Genomic DNA, 11,721 nt, shown 5'->3' on the forward strand with positions numbered 1-11,721 from the left:
ATCACCCTTGTTTCTCACACTTCTCAACTTTATCCAGAGACTCTCAGGTTTTTCTGCAGTTTCATACCAGAGCTCTGAGCAGTCATACTCCTCTCTTACATACAACACAACTCCCCCACCTTTTCTGCCCTGCCTGTCCTTCCTGAACAGTTTATATCCATCTATGACAGTACTCCAGTCATGTGAGTTATCCCACCAAGTCTCTGTTATTCCAATCGCATCATAGTTCCCTGACTGTGCCAGGATTTCCAGTTCTCCCTGCTTGTTTCCCAGGCTTCTTGCATTTGTGTATAGGCACTTAAGATAACTCATCCATCGCCCCTCTTTCTCAGTATGAGACAGGGTCAAACCAATGGTCCATCTAGCCCAGTATCCTGCCTTATGAAAGTGGCCAATGCCAGGTGCTTCAGAGGGAATGAACAGAACAGGGCAATCATTGAGTGATCCATCCTCTCTCATCCACTCCCAGCTTCTGGCAAACAGAGGCTAGGGACACCCAGAGTATGGGGTTCCATCCCTGACCATCTTGGCTAATAGCCATTGTTGAGCCTATCCTCCATGAACTTGTCTATTTCTTTTTTTAACCCTATTACAATCTTGGCCTTCACAACATCCCCTGGCAACGAGTTCCACAGGTTGACTGTGCATTGAATTTAAAAGAGGTAAACCGAGTTTGTTAGCCTGATGCTGGCCAAAATGATGGAAAGTCTGATACGGGAGGATACCAATGAAAGATTAAATGATGGCCCATAAATGGCTCCAGTCGGGATGGTTTTATGGAAACTAGGTTTTGCCAGACAAACTTGATATAAGTTTTTAAGAGCTTATAAATTTAGTTGACAACGGTAACTGTGTTGAGATAATATAAGAGAGACAAAGTGAGGGAGGCAATATATTTTATAGGCTTGACTTCTGGTGATTAAAGAGACTAGCTTTTGAGCTCCACAGAGCGCTTCTTCAGGTCTGGGAAAGGTAATCAATGTCACAGCTAAATACAAGGTCTAACAAACACATGTTGCAAGAAAGCATTCAAACTCCAGTGGGCAATTAACACCTCTGCAATCATAGAGCAAAGTAGAGTTAATGGGTTATATATTGCTGTAATAAGTCTTAAAGCCAGAGTCTCTATTGGGTTTATGATTTTTTACAGAGCTATGAATTTAAGAATTGTGATAATATACTCAGACTTATCTATATGCATTTGATGCAACATTCTAGTTTTAAAATGCATTTTACAAAATCAATGTAGCCCTTATAAAATGGATTAAAAACTGGCTAATTGACAGATCTCAAAAAAGAATTGTAAATAGAGAATCAGAATCAAATGGGGACATTTCTAGTAGGGTCCCACACTCAAATATCTTTATCAATGAACTGGAAGAAAATTAAAAAATCATTGCTGGTAAAGGTTGCAGGTGACACAGCAATTGGTGGATTGGTATGTGTAGTAAGAGGAGGCCCTGAGAGATAAACCTTGGTATCAGAGGCCTGGTATGAGGCCTAAGGCCTGAACTAAAGTAATGGTCAAGACTTTGCTAACATAAAGCAAAGTTAAGCTGTGAGCCAGAGGCAGGCCCTGCTCACAGAAGCTGGCAAGGAAAGGGCTGATGCTGCAAAAAGATACATACCTAAAAAGTACTGGACACTAAATATTAAAACACTCCTATACTGGAACATTCCACAGATAACATGGAACAGGCCGACCCATCCCAATGACAGGGGCAAAAGGGTAAAATGATGGATAGATCGAACCAACATGTACAAGGTGAGAGGCGGCACCTTACTACGTAGAAGGGTTGTACCTTGCTGCGTAGAGGGGTTGCACCTCAATACGTCAGGAGTGATGTGTAACTTGTTTGTACCTGTGTATAAAAATGTATCCCTGGGGTGGTATCTTTGTCCGGCCACGGGGGCAGTGGAAAGTCCCGCCACTGAGCCGGGTCCTTGCCAAGAGGCATCTATTAGTAGTATGCCCGGTAGACTAAGTAATCTACGGGGAACTGCAATTGTGTCCGAGATCGCAATAAACCTAGTCCGAAGTGACTTTGCATCTTACTAGACTCTGTGGTTATTGGGGGTTCTCGTCGGGTTTGCTGTGTCAGCTATCTGCAGAGCTGGGACTGCACACAGAGGGAACACACGCACGCAGCCGAGTGATATCAACACAGGAGAAAGCAGAGCACCACACCGGTAGCATCTCACAACACCTGTAAGACAATAAATGACTTTCTTCACCAATGAGAGTGCTCATAGAATCCAGGCTGCATTTCTATTGCACAGCCCATCACAGCAATATGATCAACGCCATGAAGATACCCAAGACATGAAGGAAATGTGTGCTTGATTAACTACTGAGTTACTCCAGATTTATGGCAGTGTAACTCCATTGATTTCAGTGAATGTTTTCAGCTGATTTTTTTTTCTTTTTCAGTTTTTACCAATTTTCAGCTAGGATATTTTGGAGTTTTCAGTTTTGCAAGAAAAAGTTGAAATATTCCAGGGAATGATAAGCAAAACAAAACAAAACAAAACAAAAAAATCCAACCACCACCAGCAGGAAAGAGGAGAAATAAGGTGAAGAAAGGAAAGTGTCCCAATAGGAGGCAGGAAGTTCAGCTTCAGAACCCAGGTATTGTTCAGCACTGAAATGAAACTATCCATTCCTGTTTTGGTCAAAATAGATAAATCTTGACCTCAATGAGAGTTTTGCAAGAGTTCAGTGGAGGCCAGGAATTCACACAATATATTTTGGCATTGGAATTTTGGCAATAGGGGGGGTGTGGACTAGATAACCTCTCAAGTTCCCCTCCAAACCTGTATTTCTGTGATGAAGATGGTGAACAGAGATGACCAGAACTTTTCTAGTGGAACGTTTCTCCATCAGAAAATGCTGATTATTTAATAGTGAAACATTTTGTGGAAATGTGTCAAGGTCAATTAATTCAAAATAAATAAATAAATAAGTGGCTCACCAATCTCTCCAGAACAGAACATTTTGATTGTTTTGAAATGACTTTTCATTTCAAAGCAAAGTCTAGAGCAGGATAACAATGTCATTCCATGAAATTTTGATGGAACAAAACCCAACAAACTCTACTAGGGAAAAGGAGAAATAAAGCAAGCAGACAATATGGCCAGCAGAGTTAGGAATGATAAGAAGGAGCTTTTAAAGTATATTAGGAACAAAACAAATCCTGAGGATGGTATTGGTACATTACTAGGATGGAAATGGTAGAATTATCAATAATAATGCAGAAACTGCAGAAATGTTCAACAAGTATTTCTGTTCAATATTGGGGGAAAACAGATGATGAAGTCATGACACATGATAACAACCTTTGCATTGAAATGTTATCTCAGGAGGAGGATAAATAGCAGCTACTAAAGTTAGACATTTTAAAATCAGCAGGTCTGGATAACTTGCATCCAAGAGTTTAAAAAGAGCTGGCTGAGAAGTTTGCTAGACCATTTGTGTTGATTTTCAATAAGTCTGGGGAAGTTCCAGAAGACAGACAGAAAGCTAATGTTTGCCAATATTTAAAAAGTGTAAATGGTATAACCAAAGTAATTATAAGCCTGCCAGTCTGACATAGATTCTGGGCAAGCTGATGGAGAGACTGACAAGGGACTTGATTAAAAATAGCATGAAATGAGTATAATATAATGAATGCCACTCAACATGGGCTTATGGGAAATAGATAATGTGAAAATAACATTATGTCTAACACCAGAAAACATTTGTTCTGAGGCCAGAACTTTCCTTCTCTTCATTTCTTTTCCTTTGAGATTCAAAATGTGTCTTTCCCCACTACTTTTCCTCTAAAGTTAGATGTTTTGCTTTCTCAGTTGCTTCTCCATTGAGAATATCACCATGGAGAGTAGCATTTTCATCACATGAACACTGATGTGTATTCCATCTAGAAAATTATTGAACTGGTCTCTTTCCCTTCTTAGCCATTTCAAGCATTGTCAAGGGATAAGTTACCTTCTCACATAGGGAGGAAACAATAAATCAGAAGAGTTGCAAACATTGTGGGAATGGATGCAAGACAAAATGATACAAACAGGGCAGGAATATGCTGGTCTCCTATCATATAGATATGAGGTGTGTGAAGGAATCGGGATAGAAAATAGTCTGCAGTACCATATCCTGGTGCATGGAAAGGTGATATCTGATATTCAAGCTTCCACAGTGCAGCTGGCCTGTCTTAGAGGTAAATATATCTTTGTCACTTTTTAAAGTTAAAGTCTTTTAATCAGATTTGGAGATGGAAATAGATGACCACATTAGGTCATTTTAGGTCAGATTTTAAAACGTGTTTGAGCACCTACTGGGATTTTCAGTGACATCTATTTGCCTAGTTGTAGGTACCTAGGTGCTTCTGAATATCCTGCTAAGCACATTAAACACCTTTACAAAAGTGTGTATTTGTCAATTTACACTGCTTTTATAGGAATTTTTAATACAGTCAACATTTGGTCAACATTTTCCAATCAACATTACTTTTTTCCCCAAAAATGAAAATTTTAATAAAAATTGTTTCCAATTTTTTCTTACCAAAATTTTTTTGGTATGTTTCAGTTTTGTATTTCCCCTCCTTCTTCCTTTGTTTCTGTGCTACAATAACAAATCTATCACACGGTTACTGAGAAAATGAATGAATTATTGATTTTAATAAATCATTTTGAAAAAATTGAATGTTATATGGCTCCAATTCAGGACAGAATTTAAGGATATGCTTAACTCTAAATATATGCGTAAGTCCTGTTTAAGCAAATTCAGTGACACTATTTAAATCAATAGGCATTTTGTCAAGGTTTCAACCATTAACTCCAATGGGACTTCAGCACATGATTAAATTTAAGCACATAGTCAGTGATGTCCTGAATGCAATCATGATGGGTGGTTGGATTTTTTTTTCTGAATCAGGACCTACATATTTTTCACTAATTATCTTATTTTCTTTCCCTTATGGGCTAATGCTAAAGGCACTGAAGAAATTACAACTTCTCTGACAGGTTTCAGAGTGGTAGCCATGTTAGTCTGTATCAGCAAAAACAACGAGGAGTCCTTGTGGCACCTTAGAGACTAACAAATTTATTTGGGCATAAGCTTCTGTGGGCTATAACCCACTTCATCAGATGCATGGAGTGAAAAATACAGTAAGCAGTATATATATATATTTACAGCACATGAAAAGATGGGAGTTGCCTTACCGAGTGGGGGGGTCAGTGCTAAGGAGGCCAATTCAATTCAATTCAATTCAATTCAATTAATCTTTTCATGTGCTGTATATATATATACTGCTTACTGTATTTTTCACTCCATGCATCTGATGAAGTGGGGTTTAGCCCACGAAAGCTTATGCCCAAATAAATTTGTTAGTCTCTAAGGTGCTACAAGGACTCCTCATTGTTTTAACTTCTCTGGGTAATTTTTAAACCAGCCTAGCAGAGATTTATTTCTTAGGTTGGTTTAAAACATTTAAAGCAATGATTTCATTCTCTATTAAAGTCTATGGGCTTTTAAAGTTTTTTTAAAGAGAAACCTACTAGTTTCATCTCCTTCTTTTATTGTAAAAGTTCCGTTTATTTCTTTATTTATTTTAATACTGATTGCTTGTTACAGAATCATTTATAATTATTCAGCCACAGAGGAATTTTTATTGTAGCCAAAGGCTGTGATTCTTAAAGAGCATAAAAGGATTTAGACACTCAACTATTGCTGAAGTTAAATCAGAATTAGGGGTCACATTTTCAAAATCAGCTAAGCAGCTTAACATTATAAGTCCTATTTTCAAAAGTGACTTAAGATTTTAAAAGTACACCTCTACCCCGATATAACGCTGTCCTCAGGAGCCAAAAAATCTTACCGCGTTATAGGTGAAACCGCGTTACATCGAACTTGCTTTGATCCACCGGAGTCCGCAGCCCCGCCCCCCCGGAGCGCTGCTTTACCGCGTTATATCTGAATTCGTGTTATATCGGGTCACATTATATCAGGGTAGAGGTGTATTTAGGTGCCTAATGGGTTTTTCAAAATCACCTACATGCCTAAAATCGATCTTTCATAAGTGTAGTGGGGTGTCCAGATAAACACAGCTATTATCTGCTCTGATAGTGGAGAAAGTAGGTACCAACATCTTAATTAACATATCACAGTACCAGGCCACTGGGACAATTGGTCTGAGGTATGAACAAATAACATAAAATCATAAAATGTGGGGATTCAAAGAGACCTCAAGAGGATGACTAGTTCACCCCCACCACGCTGAGGCAGGACCAAGTATGTTTAGACCACATCTGAGAAGTGTTTCTCTAACCTGTTCTTAGCAATCTCCAGAGATGGGAATTCCCTGAAGAGGGGGAGTGGATTTTGGGTATTGCTGAAATTAACCGAATGAAATTTCAGTTCAGCGCAATGTTCTTCAACTTATTTTGCAAAGGTTGTTAATTTTCATCTAGTTCCACATTGAATTGAATTAAAAGTTGAGTTTATCTTCTTCTTGATGATTTTGCTTTATGTCCCCTAGATACATCCCATGGCAAGCACAGATTGTAGAAATCAAACGTCCATTGCAGATTTCATCCTCCTGGGATTTGGGCATGTCCCTAAACTACAGATTTTTCTCTTCCTGCTGTTTCTAATGATCTACATTGTGACCGTGGCTGGGAACATCCTCATTGTTGCACTAGTTGTGGCTGATCGACACCTTCACACCCCCATGTATTTCTTCCTGGGGAACTTGTCCTGCTTGGAGACCTGCTACAGCTCCACCATCCTGCCCAGGATGTTGGCCAGTCTCCTGACTGGGGACAGAACCATTTCTGTTAGGGGCTGCATGACACAATTTTATTGTTTTGCTATCCTCGCAGCTACAGAATGCTATCTGCTAGCAGCAATGTCTTATGATAGGTATTTAGCGATATGCAATCCACTCCGTTATGCCACTCTAGTGAACGGCAGAGTTTGTTTCCAGCTAGTGGCTTGTTCCTGGACAAGCAGCTTTCTTGGCAGCACCATAGTAATCATTTTAATGTCTAAACTGATATTTTGCTGCTCCAATGAAATTGACCATTTCTTTTGTGATTTCTCCCCCATCATAAAACTCTCCTGTAGTGACACCCGTCTTCTAGAACTAACGGTTTTGACAGTGTCTTCCATCGGGTCACTGATCCCATTTCTATTAACCGTGGCATCCTATGTTTGTATCATCACAACCATCCTAAGAATCCCTTCCGCCACTGACAGGCAAAAGGCATTTTCCACCTGTTCCGCTCATCTTGTCATTGTCACAGTCTTTTATGGGACTCTGATATTTGTCTACATAGTTCCAAACACCCGCCCTTCAAAGGACTTACACAAGATGTTCTCTGTCTTCTATACAGTCCTGACCCCCATGGTCAACCCCCTCATCTACAGCCTGAGAAACAAAGAGGTCAAGGAGGCCCTGAGAAAAGCTCTCAATAAAGTTCTGGCTTTTGCAAGGTTTCAGACTGTAAAATGTAATGAGATGGGAATTAAGAGATCTGGTGACCCATGGGAGTAGATTCTGGAAGACCCACGCTTCTGGCCACCATTCTGAGGGGAAAAAAAGACCTTTTGGGGTTGTAAAACAAGGTTGAGATTTTAAAAGGGGCCTCTGAGTGTTAGGAGCACTGTATTCCATTCTTAGATCTTTGGAATGTCACTTAGGGCACATCTACACTGCAATAGCCTAGGCCAACAGACTAGGGCTCATGGGACTTGGGCTGTGGGGCTAAACATTTCAGTCTTGGCCTGGAGCCTGGACTTAGAAACCCCATGAAGAGGGGAGATTTCAGAGCCTCAGCCCAAGTTTTAGCACTTCAATATTTTGCACTGCAGCCCAAGCCCCATGAGCCTGAGTCAATTGACCAAGGCTCTGAGACTCACTGCCATGAATGTAGACATACCCTTCGGGTGGGATTTTAGAAGCATTTAAAGGGAGTTAAGCACCTAAAACTCACTAAAAGTAAATGGAAGTTGATCACCTACTTCCTTTAGGTTTCTTTGAAAATCCTGCGCTAAAACTTAGGCCTGGTCTACACTAGGAGTTACATCGAATTAACTCTGCACCCGTCCACACCACAAAGCTATTTAGTTCGACATAGAGGTCTCTTAAATTCGACTTCTGTACTCCTCCCCAACGAGGGGAGTAGCGCTAAATTCGACATGGCCATGTCGAATTAGGCTAGTTGTGGATGGAAATCGACGCTAATAGCTCCGGGAGCTATCCCACAGTGCACCACTCTGTTGACGCTCTGGACAGCAGTCCGAGCTCGGATGTTCTGACCAGCCACACAGGAAAAGCCCCGGGAAAATTTGAATTCCTTTTCCTGTCTGGGCAGTTTGAATCTCATTTCCTGTTTGGACATCGTGGCGAGCTCAGCAGCGCTGGCAACGATGCAGAGCTCTCCAGCAGAGATGGCCATGCAATCTCAGACTAGAAAGAGGGCCCCAGCATGGACTGATCGGGAAGTCTTGGATCTGATCGCTGTGTGGGGCGATGAGTCCGTGCTTTCCGAGCTGCACTCCAAAAGACGGAATGCAAAGATCTATGAGAAGATCTCTAAAGCCATGGCAGAGAGAGGATACAGCCGGGATGCAACGCAGTGCCGCGTGAAAATCAAGGAGCTGAGACAAGGCTACCAGAAGACCAAAGAGGCAAACGGACGCTCCGGATCCCAGCCCCAGACATCCCGTTTCTACGAGGCACTGCATTCCATCTTAGGTGCGGCCGCCACCACTACCCCACCACTGACCGTGGACTCTGAGGATGGGATATTGTCGACGGCCGGTTCCTCGGACATGGTAGCGGACAGGGAAGATGAGGAAGGAGATGAGGAGGACGAGGCAGTCGACAGCGCTTACAACGCTGATTTCCCCGACAGCCAGGATCTCTTCATCACCCTTACAGAGATCCCCTACCAAACGTCCCCAGCCGTTAACCTGGACACAGAATCAGGGGAAGGATCAGCCAGTAAGTGTTTTAAACATGTAAACATTTATTTTTCACAGAACGGGAATATTAAGAATGGGTTTTTCATGATTACTTTGCCCTAGGTGCTTAACTGTTCACTCCCTGGCAGTGCAACTACTTAAAAAAATCAAACAATGTCCGGTGTAGCATGATTGTTCTGCCCAAGCAGTTCTACTGTTTAGTCCCTGCCAGTGCAGCTACAGTAAAATCCGGTCTATATGTCCGGGGATAGAGCTGAAATCCTCCATTGACATCTCCACGAAGCTCTCCTGGAGGTAATTGGAAAGCCTTTGCATCAGGTTCCTGGGGAGAGCGGCCTTATTGGGTCCTCCGTAGTAGGAAACATTTCCGCGCCAGGAGAGAAGCAAGTACTCCGGGATCATTGCCCTGCAGAGCATGGCGGCATATGGCCCTGGTCTTTGCAGGCTTTCCGGAAGCATCCTTTCTTTTTCCGTCTCGGAAATCCTCATCAGAGTGATGTCGCTCATGATGACCTGCTTTGAATTAGGTAGGGGAATGTTAGTATTGGGACTGCTTGCCGGCTACTTTACAGAACTGTAACTGGCGGTTTACAGCCATGCGGTGGAGGCGGGAGAGGGGCAGCATACAGGGATCTTTCCCTGGGACAGCCGCGAGGGGGTGGGACAGGGGCAGAATTCATGCTTGCCGGATTGCTGGCAGCAGGGACTGGCATTGCTTTCAATGTGAAAGGAGGCCAGTGCAACTATCAAAGTTTTAAGCAGCCACAAGTCTACGGCTTACCATGTCAGCCTGCTAGACAAATTCCGGTGTCCTGCCCCGCTTCTCTGATCTGCACTGCAAGACCCCAGGCACTGAATGCGAGGGCCGAAAATTCGACCTTGTCCTGAGTGCGCATGTGATAGGTGCTGTGCATGGTCTTGTTCACAGAGAAAGACTATGTTCTTTGTTCACAACTACATTTATCTTTCTGAGGAATTCACTCCCTTTTTCCCATTCCCACAGCCACAGCTGCGACTGTCTCACAACCTAGCCTGGCATCACACACCCAGAGGCTTGCACAGATGAGGCGTAGGAAGAAGAGGACACGGGAGGACATGTTCTCGGAACTTATGGGCTGCTCCCGAGCCCAGGCAACCCAGCAGACACAGTGGAGGGAGAACTTGTCCCAAATGCACCGAGCACACATGGAACGGGAGGACAGGTGGCGGCAGAAAGACCAGCAGGCGACTCAAACGCTGCTTGGACTAATGAGGGAGCAAACGGACACGCTCTGGCGCCTTGTGGATGTTCTGCAGGACGGGAGGCAGGAGGACAGAGCCCCGCTGCAGTCTATCTGTAACCGCCCTCCCCCGCCACCAAGTCCCATACCCCCCTCACCCAAAGTCCAAAGAAGGAGGGGCGGCAGACTCCGTGAAAACTCTCACTCCACCCCTGCAGACTGCTCAAGCACCAGAAGGCTCTCATTCCCCAAAATTTGAAAAGTCCTTTCCTTCCCGCCTCACCCAAGCCCCCGTCCAAGTTTCACCCCCCAGTTTCATGTGTAGTTGTTAATAAAAAATACATTTCTGTTCATTACTGTTTACATCATGTTCTTTAGAGGAGAGTCTGTCTGAAGGGGGGGAAGGGGGTTGGTAATTGGACAGGACAGCAGCAGGGCACACACACATTGCAGTCATTAGTTATCCTGGTCAGTCTGGGAGGCGGTTTTAGTGTTCTGTGGGGGGTGCTCTGTGACTTTGTGGCGGGGGAGGGCAGTTAGAGATCTTATGCAGCGGTCCTTATCCTGGATCACAGAGCCACGCAGCAGGGGATCTGTAACCCTCCTCCCCCAGGCAGAAACTCACATAGCCCCCGCACACACACAGTCCCGAACAGGAGGGGTGACAGGCTCCGTTGAAACCACCAGTCCACCACTGCGGAGCCTGTCATTCCTGGAGATTAGAAGCGTCATTTTCATCACTACACTACACCCGCTCCCCACCACAGTCTGCGTCCCAGGTTCAAAACTTTCCCGCGAAAACAGTAATAAAGAAAACGGTGTTCATTAACAAAATTCAAGTCATTTAATTTTTAAACGTGTTTTGGAAGGGGGGGAAAGGGGTATGTAAATGGAGAGGATACTGAAGATTTAGCTTTCAAAGCCTCCCGGATGCAGAGCGCGTCCCGCTGGGCTCTTCTAATCGCCCGGCTGTCTGGCTGGGCGTAATCAGCAGCCAGGCTATTTGCCTCAACCTCCCACCCCGCCATAAAGGTCTCCCCCTTGCTCTCACAGAGATTGTGGAGCACACAGCAAGCTGCAATAACAATGGGGATATTGGTTTCGCTGAGATCACAGCGAGTCAGTAAGCTTCTCCATCTCCCCTTGAGACGGCCAAAAGCACACTCCACCACCATTCTGCACTTCCTCAGCCGGTAGTTGAAGAGTTCTTTTTCAGTGTCCAGGGCGGCAGTATAGGGCTTCATGAGCCAGGGCATTAGCGGGTAGGCTGGGTCCCCGAGGATGACTGTAGGCATCTCCACATCCCCAAAACTTATTTTGTGGTCCGGGAAGTAAATACCTTCCTGCAGCCGTCTAAACAGACCTGAGTTCCTGAAAACACGAGCGTCATGAACCTTGCCCGGCCATCCGACGTTGATGTTTGTAAAACGTCCCCTATGGTCCACCAGTGCTTGCAGCACCATTGAAAAGTAGCCCTTTCGGTTAATGTACTGGCTGGCCTGGTGGTCCGGTCCCAGG

At 43.8% G+C, this 11,721-nt stretch overlaps 1 protein-coding gene across 1 annotated transcript; it reads left to right on the forward strand.

Annotated features, from left to right (window-relative positions):
• Nucleotides 1–6,542: 6,542 nt before the first annotated feature.
• Nucleotides 6,543–11,209, forward strand: LOC112103614 (olfactory receptor 6C4-like; the record flags this gene model as incomplete). The annotated part of the gene is made up of 2 exons (XM_024195487.2): nt 6,543–7,472; nt 11,195–11,209. Coding segments are annotated over exons 1-2 (945 nt in total), but the record flags the coding sequence as incomplete, so codon positions are not given.
• Between the last annotated feature and the right edge of the window lie 512 nt (nt 11,210–11,721).

This window comes from Terrapene carolina, unplaced genomic scaffold (assembly GCF_002925995.2).
Source record: "Terrapene carolina triunguis isolate 2854851 unplaced genomic scaffold, T_m_triunguis-2.0 Scaffold119, whole genome shotgun sequence".
NCBI lineage: Eukaryota > Metazoa > Chordata > Testudines > Emydidae > Terrapene > Terrapene triunguis.